Raw genomic sequence first — 24,584 nt, 5'->3', positions numbered from 1 at the left:
TCATTGCCAGGGTCAGCCTTGCAGCCCTTTTTGTGGATTGGGGTGACATTGGCCAACCTCCAATCATCTGGGACCTCCCCAGAGAGCCAGGACTGTTGGAAGAGGATGGAGAGCAGCTTGGCAAGCTCTTCTGCCAGCTCCCTCATCATCATCCTGGGATGGATCCCATCTGGTCCCATAGACTTCTGAGGATCCAAATGTTTTAGGAAATCAGTAACATGGCACAGGGTTGTGTCCAAAAGTGTTTGGAATGTCCCCAGTGAGGAGACTCCACCCCCTCTGGTCTCTGTCCAGTGCTGGGTCAGTGCCCAGCAAAGAAGTTCTTCCTCATGTCCAGGGGAACCTTCCTGGGCATCAGTTCCTGCCCATTCCCCTTGTCCTAGAGAAGCACAGCCAGTAAAGAAGGCCAGAGGCACTTGGCATGGATCGGGAATGGTGTGTCCAGCAGGAGCAGGGCAGGGACTGTCCCCTGTGCTGGGCACTGCTGAGGCCACACCTCGAGTGCGTGTCCAGTTCTGGTCTCTCCGCTCAGGAGGGACATGAAGGAGCTGGAGCAAGTCCAGGGATGGGAACAGGGCTGGGAAGGGGCTGGAGCAGCAGGAGGGGCTGAGGGAGCTGGGGGGGCTGAGGGAACTGGGGGGGCTCAGCTGGAGCAAAGGAGGCTCAGGGGGGACCTTCTGGCTTTGCAATCCCTGCCACGAGTGGGGAGCCAGGGGGAGGTCGGGCTGTGCCCCAGGGCACAGGGACAGGAGGGGAGGGCACGGCCTCAGGCTGGGCCAGGGCAGGGACAGGGAGGGCATCAGGGGGAATTTCTCTGTGGAAAGGGTGGTCAGGCCCTGGCAGGGGCTGCCCAGGGAGGGTTGGAGTGCCCAGCCCTGGAGGTGCCCAAGGCAAGACTGGCCATGGCACTCAGTGCTCTGGGCTGGGGGACAAGGTGGGCACCAGGCACAGGGTGGGCTCCAGGGGCTGGCAGGGCTTTGCCAAGGTGGGCACCGGGCACAGGGTGGGCTCCAGGGGCTGGCAGGGCTTTGCCAACCCCAGGGATCCTGGGATTCCATGACTGTGTCACTTTGACTCCAGGATTCTCTGGGATGACTCCAGGACGGATGCCGGGACAGGTGCCGGGATGGATCCCAGGATGGGTGCTGGGATGGATGCCAGGATGGACTCCAGGACAGACACCAGGACGGACTCCGGGACGGACTCCGGGATGGATCCCTGGATGGATTCCAGGATTGATGCCGGAATGGGTGCCAGGACGGATCCCAGGATGGACTCCAGGACGGACTCCAGGAGGGACTACGGGACGGATGCCGGGTTGGATGCCGGGATGGACCCCGGGACGGACTCCGGGATGGACGCCAGGACAGATGCCGGGACGGGTGCTGGGATGGACACTGGGATGGACGCCGGGTTGGATGCTGGGTTGGATCCCAGGACGGGTGTTGGGATGGACGCCGGGTTGGATGCTGGGTTGGATCCCAGGACGGGTGTTGGGATGGATGCCGGGTTGGATGCTGGGTTGGATCCCGGGACGGGTGCCAGGATGGACCCCAGGATGGACGCCAGGACGGATCCCGGGATGGGTGCTGGGCTGGATGCCGGGTTGGATGCTGGGACGGGTGCCGGGATGGACGCCGGGTTGGATCCCAGGTTGGATGCTGGGACGGGTGCCGGGATGGATGCCGGGTTGGATGCCGGGTTGGACCCCAGGATGGACGCCGGGACGGATCCCGGGATGGGTGCTGGAAAGGATGCCAGGACGGATGCCGGGATTGGTGCTGGAATGAATGCCAGGATGGATGCTGGGATTGACTCCGGGATGGACGCCGGGTTGGATGCCGGGATGGTTCCCGGGACGGATGCCAGGATGGGTGCCAGGATGAATCCCGGGGCGGACACCGGGACAGATGCCGGGACGGATGCCGGGATGGTTCCCGGGATGGATCCCAGGACGGATCCCGGGACGGATTCCAGGATGGGTGCCAGGATAGATGCCGAGATGGGTGCCAGGATGCATCCCGAGATGGATGCCGGGCCGGATGCTGGGACGGGTGCTGGGGCGGATCCCGGGATGGTTCCCGGTACGCGTGCCGGGCCGGATGCCGGATGGAAGCCGGGACGGTTGCCGGGGTGGATGCCGGGCCGGACGCCGGATGGAAGCCGGGATGGTTCCCGGTACAGGTGCCGGGATGGATGTGTGCACGGATGCCCCGATGGGTTCCGGGACGGAAGCCGGGATGAATCCCGGGATGGATGCGAGGCCGGAATCCGGGATGGGTGGCGCGATGGTTCCCGGTAGGGGTGCCCCGATGGGTGCCGGGATGGATGGGAGGACGGAAGCCGCGATGGACCTCGGGACGGATCCCGGTACGGGTGCCGCGATGGGTGCCGGGACGGATCGCGGGACGGAAGGCGGGGTGGATGCCGGACGTGTCCCGGTACGGGAGCGCGATGGATCCCAGGACGGAAGCCGGGGTGGATGCTGGGATGGAAGCCGCACAGATCCCCGGGACGGATTCCAGACGGGTCCCGTGTCCCGGGGGCGCTGTGCCCTCCCGGCCGCGCGGGGGCGCTGTGCCCTCCCGTGTCCCCTCCCGTGTCCCCCGTGCCCTCCCCTGTCCCCTGTGCCCTCCCGGCCGCGCGGGGGGCGCTGTGCCCTCTCCGTCCTTTGTCCCCCGTGCCCCCCCGTGTCCCCCGTGCCCCCCCCCCCCGTGTCCCCCCCGTGTCCCCCCCCCGTGCCCCTCCCCTGTCCCCCTGTCTCCTCCCGTGTCCCCCCCCCGTGCCCCTCCCCTGTCTCCCCGTGTCCCCCGTGCCCCTCCCCTGTCCCCCCGTGTCCCCCGTGCCCCCCCGTGTCCCCTGTTCCCCCCCGTGTACCCCCCCGTGCCCCTCCCCCGTCCCCCCGTGTCCCCCCGTGTCCCCTGTTCCCCCCGTGTCCCCCCCCGTGCCCCTCCCCTGTCCCCCTGTCCCCTCCCGTGTCCCCCGTGCCCTCCCGCCCGCGCGGGGGCGCTGTGGCCGTTCCCGCCCGCCCCGGCCCGGCCCGCAGGGCGGCGCCCTCCGCGCTCCCACAACCCCCCGCGCGGCCGCTGCGCCCCCTCAGCGCCCCCGGCCCCTATTCCAGCCCTGATCCCAGCCCTCATCCCAACCCTCGTCCCGGCCCCCATCCCCACCCGCATCCCCACCCCGGTCCCGTCCCGACCCCCGGGGCCGGCCGGACCCCCTGCCCCGGCCGTGCGGCGCGGGCAGCGGCTCCGGGCATGCGGGCGGTGGCGGCGGGCCGGGAGGTGGGATGCTGTCGCGCAAGAAGACGCGCACGGAGCTCTCCAAGCCGGGCGAGGTGCAGGGGAAGTACGTGAAGAAGGAGACCAGCCCGCTGCTGCGGAGTGAGTGTCGGGGGGGGCACCGGCGGGCGAGACCAGGCCTTTGTGTGCGGGGCCTGGAGCGGCGCGGCCTGGGGGGGGGGCCGTGAAGGGAAGGTGGGGGTATCCCTGTGGAGGGGGGTTATCCCTGAGGGGGGGTATCCCTGTGGAGGGGTTACCCCTGAGGGGGGCTATCCCTGTGGAGGGGTTATGCCTGAGGGGGGAGGTATCCCTGTGGGGGGGGGTGGTATTCCTGTGAGGGGGTGTATCCCTGTGTGTCTGTGGGTATCCCTGTGTGAAGGTCTCGCTTTGTTGGGGGTATCCCTGTGTGTGTGGGGAGGGTATCCCTTTGTGTTTGTGGGTATCCCTTTGTTGGGGGGATATCCCTGTGTGTGTGTGGAGGGTATCCCTTTGTTGGGGGGCATCCCCGGGAGGGGGGTTATCTCTGGGGGGGGGAGGATATCCCTTTATGGGTATCCCTTTGTTGGGGGTATCCCTGTGTTGGGGAGGATATCCCTATTGGGAGGGGTATCCCTGTGTGTTTATGTGTATCCCTTTGTGTTTGTGGGTATCCCTGTGTGTGGGGGGGGGTATCCCTGTGTGTGTGTGGAGGTATCCCTGTGTGTGTGTGGGTATCTCTGTGTGTGGGCTTATCCTTTTCTATTGGGGGGTATCCCTTTGTGTTTGTGGGTATCCCTTTGTTGGGGTATCTTTGTGTGTGGGTATCCCAGTGGAGGGTATCCCTGTGGGGAGGGGGGGGGGGATGTCCTTGTGTGGGGGGATATCCCTTTGTTGGGGGTTATCCCTGTGTGTGTGGGGGATATCCCTGGGGGGGTATCCCTTTATGTTTGTGGGTATCCCTTTGTTGGGGGGTGTCCCTGTGGGGGGGAGTATCCCTGGGGGGGATATCCCTGGGGGGGTATCCCTTTATGTTTGTGGGTATCCCTTTGTTGGGGGGTATCCCTGTGGGGAGGTTATCCTTGTGTGTGGATATCCCTTTGTTGGGGGGGGGATATCCCTTTGTTGGGGGGGGGATATCCCTTTGTTGGGGGGGGGATATCCCTTTGTTGGGGGGGGATATCCCTTTGTTGGGGGGATATCCCTTTGTTGGGGGGGGTATCCCTGTGTTGGGGGGGGGGTATCCCTGTGTTGGGGGGGGTATCCCTTTGTTGGGGGGGTATCCCTTTGTTGGAGGGGGGTATCCCTTTGTTGGAGGGGGGTATCCCTTTGTTGGAGGGGTATCCCTTTTTTTGGGGGGGTTTCCCTTTGTTGGGGGGGGTATCCCTTTGTTGGGGGGTATCCCTTTGTTGGAGGGTATCCCTGGGTGGGGGGATATCCCTGTGTGGGAGGGTATCCCTGTGTGTGTGTGGCATCCCCTGGAGGGGAGTTATCCCTGTGGCAGTGGGTGTTTCCCGCTGTGTGTTTATTCCCGCTGGGAGGTGACCGAGGGAAGTTAAAGGCAATTTCAAAGCCAGAGCCACACAGGTTGTGCTCTTTGTGTCCGACCTTGTGGGGTTCATGGATTGCTCAGTTCCACCAGGTTGGGGTTCAGGGAGTCTCCAGACTTGGTTTTCACGTGAACTGAAGGGATGACAAGCCTGAGTTGGACAGGGCTGGGAGCAGCCTGGCACAGTGGGAGGTGTCCCTGCCCCTGGCTGATCCTCAGGGGCCCTTCCCACCCACACCATTCTGTCATTCCATGGTTCTGTGACCCCTCTCTTTCCAGAATGGAGCAGTGGTTGTTTCCCCTCTCTGGGCACTGTGCTTTGGCAATGAGATAACTGTCTTGCCAGGCAGTTGCATAAAATCCCTGAGGGAGCAAATGTTCCAGGTCTTATCCATGACTCAGCCCGCTGAGCTCACCTGGAATGCACCCCGTGGCTCACCTGGCTCTGATGCCACAGCCCCGTTTTCCTGGGACTGGACAAAACACTGGCAAATACCCACTGAAAGGGCACTTTCTTTGTTGATCTTTGAAGGCAACCCGAGACTGAAATGTGTTTATTTACCCTGTAACTGCAGGATTAGGTTGGAGTTCCCAGCTAGCAGAATCTGATTTGCTGGCAGGGGCAGGCACTCAGCTTTTCTGGCAGTATTTGCTGCATGACCAGCTGGTTCCCCAGTCAGGAGGCAAAATAATGTGGTAGTCTGATTGCATTGGCAGTCCTTAAACACCAAAACCCACTAATTTTTGTTCTGTTAAGCTGTGGTGTGCCTGAGGGGTTCATAAATGTACACACTTAGCTCTAATAACCAGCTCTTACACTGCTGACACCTTCTGGGGCACACAAGAGTTTCACCCTGAGAGTTACATTTTACTTGTAAGAGTTTATTAATAACTAGTAATTAATAATAGGCATAACCTCAGTCTAAATGAAAGTTGTCATTTGTGTTGACTTCCCTGGAGGGAAATTATTTAATTTATATCATGTTGGAAGTAAAAGCAGGGAGAGGAGGAATGTTTCACTTAGTGGAGGGAGGCAGTGAAATTGTAAAGGAGAAAGTGAAATATCTCTGGGGTAATTTGAGAATTTAACACATGCAGAATGACAGCATTTCTCTGGCTGAACTTTGTGGCTTTGGGATGAGTGGATATAGTGTGGATTCTGTTCCTGTTTCTGTCTTGGATCCCTGTGACTGTGTGGGCATTGACATCTTGTTGTTCCCAGTTCAGAAGTTTAACATTCCCAGTGAAGAAGTGCCCGGGATATTTGGATTTTCTTGACACTTGTAATAGAAATACAAACCCTGACTGATGTGGGCACAGCTCTGAGTGGGAGGTTTGGGGGTTTTTTTGTTTATGTGTTTTTTGATGGGATTGGGGTTTGCTTGTTTGTTGTAGCTGCAGTTTTACTGGCAGGAACTGCACAGTCCTGGCACCAGTTTATTCCTGGTGGGGTGTGCTGGTTTCTGTTGCACCAGTGCACTCTGCAGCATTCCCATCATAGAATCACAGAATGGATTGGGTTGGAAAAGCCCTCTGAGATCAGCAAGTCCAATCCTTGCTCCAACTCCAGTCCCTTTACCAGATCATGGCACTCAGTGCCACAGCCAAGCTCAGTTGAAAAACCTCCAGGGATGGGGAATCCACCCCCTCTCTGGGCAGCCCATTCCAATCCCTGAGAACTCTCTCTGCAAAGAATTTTTTTCTGCTCTCCAACTTCAATTTCCCCTGGCAGAGCTTGAGCCCATCGTGCCCCCTTGTCCTATTGCTGAGTGCCTGGGAGAAGAGACCAACCCCCACCTGGCCAGAACTTCCCTTCAGGCAGTTCCAAACAGTGCTGAGGTCACCTCTGAGCCTCCTCCAGGCTAAACACCCCCAGCTCCCTCAGCCTCTCCCCACAGCACTTGTGCTCCGGTCCCTTCTCCAGCCTCGTTGCTCTTCTCAGTTGGGTTGGAAGAGACCTCTGAGATCATCAAGTGCAACCCTTGATCCAACCCCACTGGGATCACCAGCCCAGGGCACTGAGTGCCCTGGGCTGGTGATCACAGTGGGGTTGGATCAAGACATGGTGGATTCTCTGTCCCTGGAGGTGGATTCTCTGTCCCTGGAGGTGGATTCTCTGTCCCTGGAGGTGTTTAAGGGGACACTCAGTGCCACATCCAGTCCCTTCTCCAGCCTCGTTGCTCTTCTCTGGCCCCGCTCCAGCCCCTCAATCTCTTTCCTCAACTGAGGGGCCCAGAACTGAACACAACACTCAAGGTGTGGCCTCCCCAAGGCAGAGTCCAGGGGAAGGGTCACTGCCCTGGGCCTGCTGGCCACGCTAGTTTGGATCCAGGACAGGATCTGAGCCTCCTCTTCTCCAGACTAAACACCCCTCGCTCCCTCAGCCTCTCCCCACAGCACGTGTGCTCCCTCCTGTTTGTCTGTGCATTCAGTGGGTTTCATACATGGATTTCCTCACTTTTGGGGTGCTGGTAGGGTAATTTCTGTGTAAGCACAGGCAGAGTTGTGACTTCTCTCCCTGTTCCCAACCAGATCTGATGCCTTCCTTTATCCGTCACGGTCCGACCATTCCCAGACGAACTGACATCTGCCCTCCTGACTCCACACCTTCCCCATACACCACCGGAGATGGAATCATCTCCAGGAACCAGAGTTTCCTCCGGACCCCGGTGCAGAGGCCTCCTCACGAGATCCTGAGGCGGGAGAGCCACAGACTGTCGGCGCCCTCCTACCTGGCGCGGGAATACGGCTCGTCCTCCTCGCAGCCCTTCCTGGCCGAGGCGGGCGCCGGGTTGGAGAACGGCGATGCCGGTGCCCGCTGCTATTACTACGACCCGCTGTACGGTGCCCAGCGGCGGCGGCAGCTGAGCGAGCGCCCCCACGACGAGCTGCGGTACTACGAGCACGGCGGGGAGCAGCTGCTGCACAGGATGGCCCAGAGCCACGGCAGGCACGCCTCGGGTAAGGGCGGGCCGAGATCTGGGGAAAACAGCCGTGGGATATAGAATCATAGAATGGATTGGGTTGGAAAAGCCCTCCGAGATCATCAATTCCAACCCTTGGGCCAACTCCAGTCCCTTTACCAGATCATGGCACTCAGTGCCACGACCAAGCTCACCTTAAAAACCTCCAGGGATGGGGAATCCACCCCCTCTCTGGGCAGCCCATTCCAATGCCTGAGCACTCTCTCTGCAAAGAATTTGTTTCTGCTCTCCAACTTCAATTTCCCCTGGCAGAGCTTGAGCCCATCGTGCCCCCTTGTCCTATTGCTGAGTGCCTGGGAGAAGAGACCAACCCCCACCTGGCCAGAACTTCCCTTCAGGCAGTTCCAGACAGTGCTGAGGTCACCCCTGAGCCTCCTCCAGGCTAAACACCCCCAGCTCCCTCAGCCTCTCCCCACAGCACTTGTGCTCCAGTCCCTTCTCCAGCCTCGTTGCTCTTCTCAGTTGGGTTGGAAGAGACCTCTGAGATCATCAAGTCCAACCCTTGATCCAACCCCACTGGGATCACTCTGGCACTCTGTGCCCTGGGCTGGTGATCACAGTGGGGTTGGATCAAGACATGGTGGATTCTCACTCAGTGCCACATCCATAGAATCACAGAATGGATTGGGTTGGAAAAGCCTTCTGAGATCATCAAGTACAACCCTTGGTCCAACTCCAGTCCCTTTATCAGATCATGGCACTCAATGCCACGTATATCCAGAAAGGAAAAATAGTCCTTATTCCAGGATTTACTAATTAATTAAATGGGGTGAGGTAGAGCAAATTTGGGTTTTTTTTAATGCCAAACATTTATTAACTCCTCTACCTAAATTTGCATCAGTTCCTGGCTAAGAAGGTGGTTTATTTTTATTATTTTTAGGGGATATCTACTAGTTTCATAATATAGAAAATAACCAACAGCTCTAAATTATAACGTTGCATTATTATTATTATTATTATTATCATATTGTTATTATTATCATCATCATTATTATTATATTATTTTTAATTTAATTTTTATTATTATTACCATCATTATCATTATTATATTATTTTTAATTTTATTTTTATTTTTATTATTATTATTGTTATTATTATCATCATTATTTTTATTTTTATCATCATTATTTTTATTTTTATTATTATCATTATTATTATTATTATTATTATTATTATTATTATTATTATTATTATTATTATATTTACCTTTCATTGTCTTCCTTCATTTAATTATTTTAATTTGACCTCAATAATTAAAATAATTTCCTATAAATAATGAAAGGAAAGAATGACTACTTTGTGCAATTAGCAAATTAACATCCAGTCCTAGTCCTTGACTCCTTTCTTTCAGCTTTTCATATGGTTTGTAAATATGCCTGTTTTCCCTCTCAGTTTCCCTGGAATTTGTCTTTCTTTTCCAAAGAACAGCATAAAAAAAGAAGAATCCATTAAATTCAGAAATATGATATTCTTTATTTGATGCTGCAAAAATATGTGCAAGGAGGAGTTTGAAACAAACATTTCAGACCTGTCAATAATGGACCTTCAACATGAGACACGTTGCCACTTGTAATCTGCAAACAAAACTAATTAGTCTCTAATAAAATAAAACTCCTTCTGGGAAGAACATCCAGCATTAAATGTTGGAGCTCCTGTGTGGAATTAGAACCTGTCAGTGCTTTGGGTTTCCTTTAGCACAGAACATTTCCATGAAAAGTGAGAGAAGGATGATGGTAGAACTGTCAGGCAGGAAATTCTCAAGTATTTATTGAAGCCTTGCTGCCCTAATCCTCCTTTAGTTTGCTGAGTTCATCTGATTTGCCTCCATCTCTGCTGGTTGTTGCTCTTCCAACAGTCATTAAACACTTGCCTGGTTGAGGTAACAGATCACCTGGTGGGGTGTGCTGGGATGTTGTGGGAACAGAGGCAGGAGGGGAGGATTTCAGAAGCCAATCCTGCAGTTTGAGCTCAAAATTACTACAGTTGCTGTGTCTTAATTCAAAAACTAAAGCTCTACCTTGAAAGTGGAGTTTAAATCAATCAGATTTTTAAAGGAAACTAAAAGTGGGGCTTCCCAGCCATATTTTTCTCAGTTGTAGCAACATCTTCTTTCTAAATAGATTTTTTCCCCTGCTGTTTGTTTACCTGTGTCCCCTTAGCCCTGGAAATCACAAAGTATCTTCTGCTGTTTGTTTGGTCTTTGTTGTTCAATCCCATCTTTAACATTTGGAACAAATTCTGCCCAGATTTTGTAATGGGTGAGGATTTTACCATTTGTAGGGAGAGACAAGGCTGAGCCTTTTGTCTGCCAAAGTGTTTCCCTTTCCTCTATTTTTTTTCAATCCATCCCAGCATGGAATATGAACTCTGAAATTCTGTTTCACCACAGTAAGAATATTGACTTCTGTCCTTCATTTTGTTCCTCTTTGCAATAATTCCTGTTGCTTTTTCCCAGTCAAATAATTATGTGGCCCAAAATAAGAAAAGTTTAGATTTTCTTATTTTCATCCCACCATGAAGCTCCTTTTTATTTGAGCCATCCATGCCTTCAAACCTTGAGTGTTTCCCTTGAGCTCCAGTAATTTTCCTTTAATTTCTCATTCCTTTTTTCCAGCATTTCCACAATCCAGACCTTTTACTTTCACTTTGTCTAAATTCCCTTTTCCTTCTATGTCTCCATTCTTGTTTCTAAATGTTTGACCTGATGGATATTCTTAATTGAGATAATTGTTGGCAAAACTGCCTGATAACTATACAAATAAAAGGCTGTTTCTTAGCTGGGGTCTGTAACTGTTGGATTCGCCCCTTTCCCTCCTCTCCCACCTTCCCTCTGGCACATTTTGGGTGGATTCCCAAGGAAATGTTGCCTGAGATGTTGTTGCTGTTGCTGTTTCATTTCGTGCTGGTCACACCAGATGATTTTTGGGAAATGAGGAGGTGCCTGTGAGTTTCAGCTTTATAAAGATTCACCTCTTTATAATTAGCAGAGAAGCTGAAAACGTGTTCTCAGTGAGATCTTTAAAGTGTTCACCAGATTTTTTTAAGAAAATCCTGTGGTTTTCCAGCAGTTTGTTGACAGCATTTCATGCTCTTTCATAGACATTTCCCCTTCAAGTCGTGTTTTCTCTGTCATTCAATTCTCCCATCTCCTCCTTTTCTCATTTTCACTAAATTTCCTTTTAATCACCAATTAAATTCTGCTGATTTTTTGGATTGGAATTATTTCCCTGGGGTGGCAGAGGAGGGAAACAATTCACAGAGTGCTTTGGTGAGAGTCAGTTCATCCTCTAAGTCGTGCCCCTTAATTGTAAACTGGGGGTTGTGTTTAATAGAAGGGAAAAATAAATATAAATCATTACATGAGGCTTATTTAGAGCTAAAATAGCCATAATTTTGGTTTTGGGTGTGTGCACTGCTCTGATTTTCTTCCTTAGAATCATAGAATGGATTGGGTTGGAAGAGACCTCTGAGATCATCAAGTCAAATCCTTGATCCAACCCCACTGTGATCACCAGCCCAGGGCACTCCATGCCCTGGGCTGGTGATCACAGTGGGGTTGGATCAAGATGTGGTGGATTCTCACTCAGTGCCACATCCATAAAATCACAGAATCACAGAATGGATTGGGTTGGAAAAGACCTCTGAGATCATCAAGTCCAACCCTTGGTCCAACTCCAGTCCCTTTACCAGATCATGGCACTCAGTGCCACGGCCAAGCTCACCTTAAAAACCTCCAAGGATGGGGAATCCACCCCCTCTCTGGGCAGCCCATTCCAATCCCTGAGCACTCTCTCTCTAAGGAATTATTTTCTGCTCTCCAACTTCAATTTCCCCTGGCAGAGCTTGAGCCCATCGTGCCCCCTTGTCCTATTGCTGAGTGCCTGGGAGAAGAGACCAACCCCCACCTGGCCAGAACTTCCCTTCAGGCAGTTCCAGACAGTGCTGAGGTCACCTCTGAGCCTCCTCTTCTCCAGGTCTCTCCTTTGTGCTGATTTTGCAGTAATTCTGCAGCAAAATTCTTGCAGCTTTCAGAGTTCTTCCTGTCCTTTCCTATTTGGGAGGTTGGGCCTGCTTGGAATGCCCCATTCCCTCTGACAAAAGAGGTTCTTGTGCTCAGGAAGTTCCTTTGGATGCTCTGGAGTGGGTTAGGAAGGCCTGGAACCTGCAGACCTGTTAGACAGAAATTATTGCAACTGCTTTTTGCTTATTCCCTTCAAATTAAACAGTTTGTTCATCTCCTCTTCCTGTCCTTCATCCCTCTTTGCTGAGGAGAAGGGAAAAGGTTTTGGCATCCTGAAAAAAGGCTCTGAAGACACTTTGTGCTAATTAAAGACAAATATTTTTTGCCTTGGTTGGTTCTTCAGCACTTTGAGTTGTGGCTGAGGCTGCTGTGGGAATTCCTGAGCCCTGAGACCTCCCTGCCAACACCAGTTCCTGCCAAAGGGCCACTTTCCCCTCTGAGCTTTTCCCTTTTTTCCCTTTATCCCTTTTTGGGATTTTCCTTCTGTCCTTCCTACCCAACACACTGAAAAACTTTGCCCTTTGCTACCCTGGAAATCTCCCCTCCCCTGGGAATCTCCCCTCCCCTGGAAATCTTCCCTCCCCTGTACTTGGACAGGGAATATCCATATCAATTCCAGTTCCTTTTGTTCCATCCTGGTGGAGCAAACCCAGCACAACTCCCTGACTGGAAGAAAACACTCCAGATTTTTCACATTTGGAACTTCATTAAGACACATTTTTAAGGGAAGGAACTCTTGGCACTGGAATGTGGTGCTCAAAGTTCAGGATGGTAATTCAAGACCCTAAATTGGAGGTCCTGTAGTTTAGAAAAGGAAGGAAAAAGCAAAGGCCCAAATAATTTTAATATTGATGTTCCTTAAAAGCAACAGCAACACCACTATAGACCATCTATAGATCCCATTATAGACCATCTATAGATCCCATTATAGACCATCTATAGATCCCATTATAGACCATCTATAGCCCATTATAGACCATCTATAGCCCATTATAGGCCATCTATAGCTCCCATTATAGACCATCCATAGATCCCATTATAGACCATCCATAGATCCCATTATACACCATCCATAGCTCCCATTATAGACCATCCATAGATCCCATTATAGACCATCTATAGATCCCATTATAGACCATCTGTAGATCCCATTATAGACCATCTATAGATCCCACTATAGACCATCTATATCCCATTATAGACCATCTACAGATCCCATTATAGACCATCTATAGCCCATTATAGACCATCTATAGATCCCATTATAGACCATCTATAGATCCCATTATAGACCATCTATAGCTCCCATTATAGACCATCTATAGATCCCATTATAGACCATCTATAGATCCCATTATAGACCATCTGTAGCCCATTATAGACCATCTGTAGATCCCATTATAGACCATCTATAGCTCATTATAGACCATCTGTAGCCCATTATAGACCATCTATAGCCCATTATAGGCCATCTATAGCTCCCATTATAGACTATCCATAGATCCCACTATAGACCATCTATAGCTCATTATAGACCATCTATAGATCCCATTATAGACCATCTGTAGATCCCATTGTAGACCATCTATAGCCCATTATAGACCATCTATAGATCCCATTGTAGACCATCTATAGCCCATTATAGACCATCTGTAGATCCCATTATAGATCATCTATAGATCCCATTATAGACCATCTATAGCTCCCATTATAGACCATCTATATATTCCCTTATATAATATTATATCATTATAACCAGAATTGCCAACTGAGGCTGGACAAGCTCTAAAGAGACATTCTGAAAAGGATTTACAACTCCATAAATTCAAATTAATTGTTGACCATCCTTTAGATCTAACAGGGCCCCTCACTGTTATAAAGAGCAGAGGAAAGGAAACATTTGGGAAAAGCAGATAATTTAAGGAACTCTGTTCCTTGGGAAAGCTGGAAGAATGGGAATTTCTTTCTTGTTTTAGGTAAAACTGTGAGCAAGAAAACCCTGAGAGTTCAGTGGATTGGTTCAACTGGCCTGGGTTAGCTTCTCCCATGGCAGAGATCAGATCCTTCCCCCACAGGAAAATCCCAGGGGTTACACCACATGTTTGGATAAAACCAGCTCAGGTTGTGTATTTGGGATGCTTCAATCTGGTACCAACCCCTAATCCAGGGAAAATCCTCTGTGGAGCTTTGGGGGGTGCTGGGAAAGTTTGGGAGCTCAGGCTTTGCCTGGAATTTGAACACAGAGGAGGGTCATTCCTGGCATTGTCCCTGGAAAAGGCAGCTCCACAGTCCATGGTTTAGGCTGGCTTGGAACTTCCTTCTTTGGTTTATATTTTGGGAAAGATCACATGGAATTTACTCTTAGTGTTGTTCAGTCTAATTAGATACTTCCAGGGGTGTGTGTGTGTGTATATATATATATATATATATATCTATATATCTGTGTGAAAAAGTCAATTTTCCTCTTCTCTTCTCCTTCAGAATCACAGCAGGAGCTTTTTTATCGCACCTCTATTTCCATCTCCCTCAGAGCATCAGCCAGTCCTGTCAGGAAAACCAACATTTAATTCCTTTTCATCTCTAGTTAACCTCCATTTATATTAAAAAAACCCTCTAACTTGTACTAATTGTTAATTTTAATGGGTTGAGGCTTTAGGGCACTGTGAGTATCAACATCTTAAAACTTCCAACACAGCAAAAATTCCAGAATGCTCCGTGACTTTAAAGGGGAAAAATGATAGTTACAACTTGAAATATTTGCAACTATCAGTTTACAAATGTGGCCTTTGATTCCATGGTCATGGAACACTCTTGGTACAGGAGTTTATTTTAATGCTTCTTCATATTTGAAACCAAAATGGCAAAAGAAGGTACAAAATGTTTGGGGTCTGGTGTAATTTTTGTTCTTTACATTGTGGAAATTAAAAAAAAAAAGCTGTTATTGGGAGAATCCACATCAAGGGAATTTCTGGGGCAGAGGATGGATGGGGCAGCTTTTAATACAGAATTCCAGGTGTTGGGAAGCAGGGAATAAATATAAATAAATATAAATATAAATTAAATATAAATATAATTATAAATATAAATATAAATTAAATATAAATATAATTATAAATTAAATATAAATATAATTATAAATATAAATATAAATGTGTGTTTGCTGGATTTAAGCAGGAGGAACTGTAAAAAATACAGGTATGTGCTGGTTTTAACAGTAAAAAGAAAATATGGGTGGGTTTCTTCCCAGTTTGTGTGTTCAGATCTCCTGGCAGTGTTGATTTAATAGTCACTATTATAAAATAATATAAATATGTAAATATAAATAGTCACAAAAATACCTGGAATTACAACCCAGCAGTCCAGTCAGTTGGAGAAAATCCAGGCTTTGTTTATTTAAAGTATTTTCAACATGAAATGTTTGTATTTTGTCTCTGGAATGAAAACCAAACAAGTGACGTGACTGGAGTGAGGGGCTGAAATTGCATTTCCAAAGCTCAGGAATCCTCCAGGATGTTTTTTTTTCCTCTGGAATAAAGGCCTAGAGGTTGTTTAATCCCAATTAAAGATGGACACAGCCCTCAGCTCCCCTTTGTGGGCTGGACAATAGGTAAGTACTGACACAAGGGGGAATTCTCTAAGGCCAGACAGCTCAGAACATGAAAAGATTTGTGGATGAGCACAGAGTTTTAAAGAACAATCTGAGGGGCTTTTTAATTTATTTTATATTCCTCCAGTTGCTTTGGAGCCTTCACGTGGCTTTATTGTTCATAAATGTCACATTTTATTAGGAAATAATCCACCCAGTTCTCAGTCATTTTAGGTGAGAGAGACTCTGCCTTTCCCTTCCTGCCTCTCAAAAAACAATCACACAAAAATGTTAGTCCTGGAAAACAGAAGGAAAGGGGTTGTGTTCCCATCAGGGAACGTGGGGGGTGTGGTGGGGGCACTTTCTGGCTCCTAAAAAAGTGGGAAAAGTGGCTCCCAAATCCCTCCTCCTGCCTTTGGGAAATAGGGACACACAAACAGAGATATTGTGATTGAATAAATGCATTTGGTTGTGGGATGGAAAGACAATTGGGATTTCTTCAAAGCCAGAGGCTGTTTAGGACTGGGAGAACTGAGGGAAACTAAAGAAAGGATTGAAAAAATTGAGCTGAGTTTGGGCCAGCACATTCCAGGAACAGAAGGAGACCTGCAACATTCCTGATTATGTCACTGTGTTTTTGTGGTTGGGAGGTTTAGGGGGTATTTTTTAATTAATTCTCCTTAATTGCCATTATGTCTTTAATTCCATCCAGCATCCTAATTATCCATAGGAAAGGATAGGCAAGGAACTGGATTTTTTTAGTACATCTCTGTTATGGGTTTAGCTAAGCAGGCCTAAATTTGGGCTTTTTTAGCATGTTAAATTTTATATTTTTAAAGTGCTAATGAGCAGTTTCTTAAATTCAGTGATGTGTGTTGTGTGTCCAGGGAAGAGCTGGGAATTTAATCACCTCCTGATTCCTCCTTGTCCCTCTCTCTTGTTTTACCTGGTCCTGTTGCTGTTCTTGGCTGGTTCATCTGAAAGGCTTTGTTGGATGGTTGTGATTTCTGCCTGTAACTGGAAAAAGAGGGTTTGTGTAGATAAATGATGTGACAGAAACTGCCACTCCTGTGGAGCTCTGACCAAACTCTGCCCTCCCTTTGTCTCCAGGCATCGGCAGAGTCGCTGCCACATCCCTGGGGAACTTAACCAACCACAGCTCTGAGGACCTGCCCCTTCCCCCTGGCTGGTCAGTGGACTGGACTATCAGAGGAAGGAAATACTACATCGACCACAACACCAACACCACCCACTGGAGCCACCCCCTGGAGCGGGAGGGGCTCCCGCCGGGCTGGGAGCGCGTGGAGTCGGCCGAGTTCGGGGTCTACTACGTGGATCACATCAACAAGAGGGCTCAGTACAAGCACCCCTGTGCCCCCAGGTAGGGCAGCCCCTCCCCTGGGGCCTCCACACAGTAGGGTGGGACTGGCTCGGTCCCAGCGTGCCAAAAGATTGTTGTTTCCAGAGGTGAGCTTTGCTGGGTCTGCACTGAGGTTTGTAGTGGGGGTTTGTCTCCTGAGCTTTGCTGGATCTGCACTGAGGTTTTCAGGAGTTGGAATTATTGGGGGTTTGTCTCCTGAGCTTTGCTGGATCTGCACTGAGGTTTTCAGGAGTTGGAATTATTGGGGGTTTGTCTCCTGAGCTTTGCTGGGTCTGCACTGAGGTTTGTAGTGGGGGTTTGTCTCCTGAGCTTTGCTGGGTCTGCACTGAGGCTTTCAGGAGTTGGGATTGTTGGGGGTTTGTCTCCTGAGCTTTGCTGGGTCTGCACTGAGGTTTTTAATGGGGGTTTGTCTCCTGAGCTTTGCTGGGTCTGCACTGAGGCTTTCAGGAGTTGGAATTGTTGGGGGTTTGTCTGCTGAGCTTTGCTGGGTCTGCACTGAGGTTTTCAGAAGTTGGAATTGTTGGGGGTTTGTCTCCTGAGCTTTGCTGGGTCTGCACTGAGGTTTGTAGTGGGGGTTTGTCTCCTGAGCTTTGCTGGATCTGCACTGAGGATTTCAGGAGTTGGAATTGTTGGGGGTTTGTCTCCTGAGCTTTGCTGGATCTGCACTGAGGTTTTCAGGAGTTGGGATTGTTGGGGGTTTGTCTGCTGAGCTTTGCTGGGTCTGCACTGAGGTTTTCAGGAGTTGGAATTGTTGGGAGTTTGTCTCCTGAGCTCTGCTGGATCTGCACTGAGGTTTTCAGGAGTTGGAATTGTTGGGGGTTTGTCTCCTGAGCTTTGCTGGATCTGCACTGAGGTTTTCAGGAGTTGGAATTGTTGGGGGTTTGTCTCCTGAGCTTTGCTGGGTCTGCACTGAGGCTTTCAGGAGTCGGAATTGTTGGGGGTTTGTCTCCTGAGCTTTGCTGGGTCTGCACTGAGGCTTTCAGGAGTTGGAATTGTTGGGGGTTTGTCTCCTGAGCTTTGCTGGATCTGCACTGAGGTTTTTAGGAGTTGGAATTGTTGGGGGTTTGTCTGCTGAGGTTTGCTGGGTCTGCACTGAGGCTTTCAGGAGTTGGTATTGTTGGGGGTTTGTCTGCTGAGCTTTGCTGGGTCTGCACTGAGGTTTTTAGGAGTTGAAATTTTTGGGGGTTTGTCTCCTGAGCTTTGCTGGGTCTCCACTGAGGCTTTAAGGAGTTGGAATTGTTGGGGGTTTGTCTGCTGAGCTTTGCTGGGTCTGCACTGAGGTTTGTAGTGGGGGTTTGCCTGCTGAGCTTTGTTGGGTCTGCACTGAGGCTTTCAGGAGTTGGGATTGTTGGGGGTTTGTCTGCTGAGCTTTGCTGGGTCTGCACTGAGGCTTTCAGGAGTTGGAAATGTTGGGGGTTTGTCTGCTGAGCTTTGCTGGGTCTGCACTGAGGTTTTTAGGAGTTGGAAATGTTGGGGGTTTGTCTCCTGAGCTTTGCTGGGTCTCCACTGAGGCTTTCAGGAGTTGGGATTGTTGGGGGTTTGTCTCCTGAGCTTTGCTGGATCTGCACTGAGGCTTTCAGGAGTTGGAATTGTTGGGGGTTTGTGTCATGTTTGTGTCATAAGTTCAGAAACAGGATATTGCTCCTCACTCACTCAAACAGAGCAGCTCCTCAGCTGTCAGCAAAACAAGAGAGCAAATTGAACTGTAGGCTGGAAAGGAACTCGAGCTGATGTTCCCAGTCTGAGCATCTGAAACATCAGTTTAAGTCCTGTCTAGAATGGAAATTGGTATTTTAGCTACTTGGAATAGAATCATAGAATGGATTGGGTTGGAAAAGACCTCCAAGATCATCAAGTCCAACCCTTGGGCCAACTCCAGTCCCTTTACCAGATCATGGCACTCAGTGCCACGGCCAAGCTCAGCTGAAAAACCTCCAGGGATGGGGAATCCACCCCCTCTCTGGGCAGCCCATTCCAATCCCTGAGCACTCTCTCTGCAAAGAATTTTTTTCTCATCTCCAATTTCCCCTGGCAGAGCTTGAGCCCCCCTTGTCCTATTGCTGAGTGCCTGAGAGAACCATAAAAAAATAAAGTAAGATAAAGTTAATATATACCAAAGGTAGAATAAAGTTAACATACATCAACAGTAAAACAAAGTTAATATACACCAAAGGTAAAATGAAGTGAATATACCTGGAGGTTTTTAAACTGAGCTTGGCCGTGGCACTGAGTGCCATGATCTGGTAAAGGGACTGGAGTTGGAACAAGGGTTGGACTTGATGATCTCAGAGGTCTTTTCCAACCCAATCCATTCTATGATTCTATGGATGTGGCACTGAGTGAGAATCCACCACATCTTGATCCAACCCCACTGTGATCACCAGCCCAGGGCACTGAGTGCCCTGGGCTGGTGATCCCAGTGGGGTTGGATCAAGGGTTGGACTTGATGATCTCAGAGGTCTCTTCCAACCCAATCCATTCTATGATTCTGTGATTCTAAACACCAAATCCAGTAGTTGATTTCTGCTACTCAGACTATTTCGTTGTTGCCCAGGAAGAGAAAGTTTTTTAACATGTGGCACAAAAGATAAATATACTGTATGTATTATATATGAATATATGAGGAAATACATGAGGATGTCTCCATATGGAGTCATTTATCAACTGCTGCCTGAATACATTTGTTCTGACATATTAAATGGTGCATTATTTGGCTGAATTGATACTTCTTTAATGTTTTAAATATGCATTTAATGTTTTCATCTGGTGAGTGGGTGTGAGGTGAATTTCACCGTGTGATTGCAGCAAAACACCACAACAGCAACAGGTGGTTGCTCAGTCCAGCCCTGCTGGGGCACCACCCGCAGTGTGGTGTTTAATCACACTCATTAAAGTGCGTCTTAATGGGCGAGTGAGTGCTGAGGGTGTGCCGGTGTCCCGGAGCTCACTGTGTGTGTCTCTCCCCAGCGTGCCCCGCTATGACCAGCCGCCCCCGGTGTCGTACCAGCCGCAGCCGCCGGAGCGCAGCCAGCCCCTCCTGGTGCCTGCCAACCCCTACCACGCTGCCGACATCCCCGACTGGCTGCAGGTCTATGCCAGGGCTCCTGTCAAGTGAGACACTGCCTTTGTTTCCTTCTGCATGGCTGGGGGGGATTCTGGGACTCAAACTGGGACTCGTTTGGAGCTGCACCAGAGCTGGTGCTGCATCCGAGCTGGTGCTGCCTCCAAACTCGTGCTGCACCAGAGCTGGTGCTGCCTCTGAGCTGGTGCTGCCTCCAAGCTGGTGCTGCACCAGAGCTGGTGCTGCCTCCAAACTGGTGCTGCCTCTGAGCTGGTGCTGCCTCTGAGCTGGTGCTGCCTCTGAGCTGGTGCTGCCTCTGAGCTGGTGCTGCATCAGGGCTGGTGCTGCCTCCGAGCTGGTGCTGCATCCGAGCTGGTGCTGCCTCTGAGCTGGTGCTGCATCCGAGCTGGTGCTGCCTCCAAACTGGTGCTGCCTCCAAACTGGTGCTGCCTCCAAACTGGTGCTGCCTCCAAACTGGTGCTGCATCCCAGCTGGTGCTGCATCCGAGCTGGTGCTGCCTCCGAGCTGGTGCTGCATCCGAGCTGGTGCTGCCTCCAAACTGGTGCTGCCTCCAAACTGGTGCTGCCTCCGAGCTGGTGCTGCATCCGAGCTGGTGCTGCCTCCAAACTGGTGCTGCATCAGGGCTGGTGCTGCCTCTGAGCTGGTGCTGCATCCAAACTGGTGCTGGCTCCAAACTGGTGCTGCATCAGGGCTGGTGCTGCATCCGAGCTGGTGCTGCATCAGGGCTGGTGCTGCATCCAAACTGGTGCTGCATCCAAACTGGTGCTCACAGCACATGGGGAGGTTGGGCCAAACCTTCATCACTTTGCTCTGTTTCAGGCCTCACTTAAAGCCATCCCAGGCCTTCTTGCAGCTCACAGACCCCTCTGGCAGAGGGTGGAGGGGGGGATTTACTTCCAGTCTATTTGTTGGAGTGGCACCACCTGCTCAGAAAATACGGGAAACATTTTTAGGGTGTCACTTCCTCGTGTCTCACACTTATTTTTAAAACACAATTTTTCGTTCACCTTTAAGAATTTTAGGTGTAGAATCATGGACTAACAGAATGGTTTGGGTTGGGGATCTTAAAGCTCAGCTTGTTGCACCCCCTGCCATGGGCAGGGACACCTCCCACCAGCCCAGGGTGCTCCAAGCCCTGTCCAACCTGGCCTGGGACACTCCCAGGGATGGGGCAGCCACAGCTTCTCTGGGAAATCCATTTCAACTCCTCCTCACCCTCCCAGCCAGCAATTCCTTCCCAATATCCCACCCAGCCCTGCCCTCTGGCCCTGGGAAGCCACTCCCTGTGTCCTGTCCCTCCATCCCTTGTCCCCAGTCCCTCTCCAGCTCTCCTGGAGCCCCTCCAGGCTCTGCAAGGCCAAACACAGATCGACATCTCTACTTCTATTCAAGAGATTTCATTAAAACTAAATGGTAGGAAAAAGCCATTTTGTCAAAGAAACTGCTGTAGGGGCAGGGAGTCTCCTCCAGGAAAAGATCTGAGTGAGGATAATGAACCAAATTGCATTTTCTAGTGGGTGCAGCTCTGCAGAAGAGGAACACTACATATAAACTAATAAAACCCCAAAACAGTTATTAAATCATGTACTTTTGCATAAGGAGAACGTGGAGAAACTCAGTTTTACAACAGCAAGGAGGTCAGTCTGGAGTTGAAAATTCAGGCTCTGTGTGATGTTCAGTGACTTACACAAAAAAAAAATCCCTTTTTTTATTACCTGCTTTGAGTAACTACAGTTTGAATGGATTTTATTACTTCTTGTGACTGCTGGGTTTGCCAGCAGCCCATGAGGATTTAAATTGCCCTAAAATCCCCCAGAACTCTGAGGCACCAGGGACACTCTGAGTTCCTGTCACCTCTGGGAGGACTTGTTTCCTAGAAACACATTTGGCTGCTTTCCTTTCTTAGGCCTTTGGCACATCCAGGCAATGTAATTTTAAATATTTCACCCTGTGTCGTGTGGATTTTTATGGATATTTGCCTTGAAATTAATATAAGACAATTTAAAAAAAAATTTAAGGAATTTCTGTGTATCAAGTAGGTTGAGACAACTTAAATCAGTGTTAAAGTTTTAAAACTTTTAATTCTCAGCACAGTTTTGCACTGAAGTCATTTTAACCTCCTGTTTCTCAGTGTGGGATTGATTTGGCTCATGGTGAGTGGGAAAGGTGTTTAATCAGCTCCTTCCCAAGGTGTTTGTGCCTGGAAACCTTCAGAACCCTCTTTGTCAATGCAGAGCTCCAACTCCAAACAGCTGCAATTTGTTATTTCTCTTCTTTTTGGGGGAAAAGGGATTTTAGCAGTGCAGCCCTGTCAAGATTAGGGGTAACTTTAATCTGTTCTTTAGGAAGTTTGCAGTTCATTAAATTGTTAAAATTCCTCAGAGCATCTTTGGAAGGCCCCTGCATGTCTTGGTGCTTCTCTGGTGACCTTTCAGTGGGTGTAGCAATAAATTTGCATGAATTTACTCCTGTTTTGGCTTCAGCCCCCACTGAAGTGAATCCATCTCTCCTGTAACTTGGCTGCACTAAATAACTCAGTTATTCCATGAATTTCTCCAATTCTTTTAATAATTACAGTCACCAACTGCCTATTTCCAAGTTCAGAAAATGAGATTGGGAGTGAGTTGTGTTTAGAAGCCCAGTGGAGAGCAGGAAAGGAGGGTCATGGCAGTGGGGATGGAACCACCTCAGGGCTTGCTTTTCTCAGCATTAAATATCTGTTGTAGATTATTGCTGCTAATTAGCCCAGATGGGTTAATTGGAGGGTTTGGGTGTCCAGGAGTGCTCGTTGCAGCTGGAAGGAGAACACTTTGGGACCAGAAGTGGGCTGGGAGGGCAGGCTGGCAGTGTCCTGTCCCCTGGGAGGGACCTGAGGGAGTCATTAATGTGTTCCTCTAATTTTAACACGTATTTTATGCTAAATCTTGGAGGCTTGTTCTGGGTGGAGTTGCTGGTTTAAAGCTTCCAAAATGCCTTTTCATGGAATCATGGAATGGTTTGAGTTGGAAGGGACCTTTAAGTCCATCCCATCCCACCCCCTGCCATGGGCAGGGACACCTCCCGCTATCCCAGGGTGCTCCAAGCCCTGTCCAGCCTGGCCTGGGACACTCCCAGGGATGGGACAACCTGTGCCAGGGCCTGCCCACCCTCCCAGCCACCAATTCCTTCCCAGTATCCCACCCGGCCCTGCCCTCTGGCCATGGGAAGCCATTCCCTGTGTCCTGTCCCTCCATCCCTTGTCCCCAGTCCCTCTCCAGCTCTCCTGGAGCCCCTTTAGGCTCTGGAAGGGGCTCTCAGGTCTCCCTGGAGCCTTCTCTTCTCCAGGTGACCCCCCAGCTCTCTCATCCTCTGTGTTTTTGTGTTGGTTTATTCTGATCACCGAGGGGGCCTGTACCATTCCTGCAGCCCTTGGCGTGCCCTGAACTTGTGCAGTTTCCCTGTGTTGTTTCTCCAGCTCACTTTGACGTGACTGCTCAATTTTCAGCAGCTGAACCCCCCTCTCCCTCCCGGCAGGTACGACCACATCCTGAAGTGGGAGCTGTTCCAGCTGGCGGACCTGGACACGTACCAGGGGATGCTGAAGCTGCTGTTCATGAAGGAGCTGGAGCGCATCGTGAAGCTGTACGAGGCGTTCCGGCAGGCGCTGCTGGCCGAGCTGGAGCAGCGCCAGCAGCGCCAACAGTGGTACAGCCAGCACGGCAAGAACTATTGACCCCGCCCTCCCAGCGCCCCCCGGGGACACTCAACAGCTTTAACAGGTTTCTGTCACACTCAAAACTCTGACAAAGAAGTGCTTTCGTTGAAAAGGCAGCTTATTTTTGTTGACGTTGCACCTTTGTTATTATCCTCTTGAATATTTTTCTACATGTGTTGTTTATAAAAATGGAGATTGTTTGTTAATCTTTTTTTTTTTTGTTTCCCATGCAAGGAGTAGTTTGTTATCCTGAAAACCAGCGTGGAGTTTGATCAGAGCCCTGGTCTGGTCTCGTCCTCCCAGTCAGCTGCAGCATTAAAGGCTGACCCTGTACCTTCTAAGGGCAATAGACACAACTGTGTGTGAGATGTTCTGGCTTCCAAACCTTGTCCAAATCCAAATGACCAGTTCAGGGTGTTTCCCTCGGGATTTGGGATCCCTCTCCTGAGGGAACTCTGCTCTTTGTTTACAGCTTTAATGTACAGAACACCAGCCCTGTTCCTGTTCAGCAACACCAGGAGCTGTTCCAGCCGTCGGATCCGAGCGCTTTGTGGAAGCAAAGCCTGAGTTGCCTTATTTTTTACTTCAACTCCACATTTCCTACTTGTTCTCTCTCAGAGGGGGAACTCTTGGACCTTCCTAAAGACCAAGATGTCTAAGCAGAGTTTTTTTAAATCCTGGGTAAACTGCATTTCACAAAATCCCACCCACTCTGGTGGGAAGGCAAAGGCAATGTCACTGTGCCACCCCACGGGGAAAATCAGGGATGTAACACCAATTACTGTTCTTTTCTAACGAGCTTTTGTCTTTTAAATATTAAAGCTCCTCATTTGGGGGAAATTTTTAATTGTCCACTTACCCTCTCCAGCATTTCCATTTGGTTTGGTCCTGAAATGTTATTTATGGATTCTTTCCAGTGCAATAAACACTGCAGACAAACAAGTACATTTCCTGTAAATCCTCTTCTTTCAATAAAAATCATTTTGTTCCATGACTGGAGGGTTGTGTGGCTGATTTTTTTGCCTTTTAG

At 49.8% G+C, this 24,584-nt stretch overlaps 2 protein-coding genes across 2 annotated transcripts; one reads left to right on the top strand and one right to left on the bottom strand.

Annotated features, from left to right (window-relative positions):
• Window positions 1–828: 828 nt before the first annotated feature.
• Window positions 829–2,589, bottom strand: LOC139672727 (uncharacterized). The gene has a single exon (XM_071557191.1). The coding sequence runs from the start codon at window positions 2,018–2,020 to the stop codon at window positions 830–832; it is 1,191 nt and encodes a 396-aa protein (XP_071413292.1). The 5' UTR covers window positions 2,021–2,589; the 3' UTR covers window position 829.
• Window positions 2,590–3,021: 432 nt separating this feature from the next.
• SAV1 (salvador family WW domain containing protein 1) lies at window positions 3,022–24,548 on the top strand. Its single transcript, XM_071557190.1, has 5 exons — window positions 3,022–3,383; window positions 7,339–7,767; window positions 16,508–16,778; window positions 19,746–19,889; window positions 23,374–24,548. Exons 1-5 carry the CDS (start codon window positions 3,290–3,292, stop codon window positions 23,570–23,572), a joined length of 1,137 nt encoding a protein of 378 aa, XP_071413291.1. The 5' UTR covers window positions 3,022–3,289; the 3' UTR covers window positions 23,573–24,548.
• Window positions 24,549–24,584: the final 36 nt, after the last annotated feature.

Source organism: Pithys albifrons, chromosome 6 (assembly GCF_047495875.1).
Source record: "Pithys albifrons albifrons isolate INPA30051 chromosome 6, PitAlb_v1, whole genome shotgun sequence".
NCBI classification, from domain to species: domain Eukaryota; kingdom Metazoa; phylum Chordata; class Aves; order Passeriformes; family Thamnophilidae; genus Pithys; species Pithys albifrons.
The sequence above is the reverse complement of the archived record's forward strand: the minus strand, read 5'-3'. Positions and strand labels throughout refer to the sequence as shown.

Bases quoted from the DNA above. Each gene is read 5' to 3' on its own strand.
- SAV1 (XM_071557190.1), top strand. From the start codon at position 3,290: ATGCTGTCGCGCAAGAAGACGCGCACGGAGCTCTCCAAGCCGGGCGAG. The intron at 7,768-16,507 runs GTAAGGGCGGGC...CTTTGTCTCCAG, and splicing joins CCACGGCAGGCACGCCTCGG to GCATCGGCAGAGTCGCTGCC. The intron at 16,779-19,745 runs GTAGGGCAGCCC...GTCTCTCCCCAG, and splicing joins AAGCACCCCTGTGCCCCCAG to CGTGCCCCGCTATGACCAGC.
- LOC139672727 (XM_071557191.1), bottom strand. From the start codon at position 2,020: ATGCATCCTGGCACCCATCTCGGCATCTATCCTGGCACCCATCCTGGA.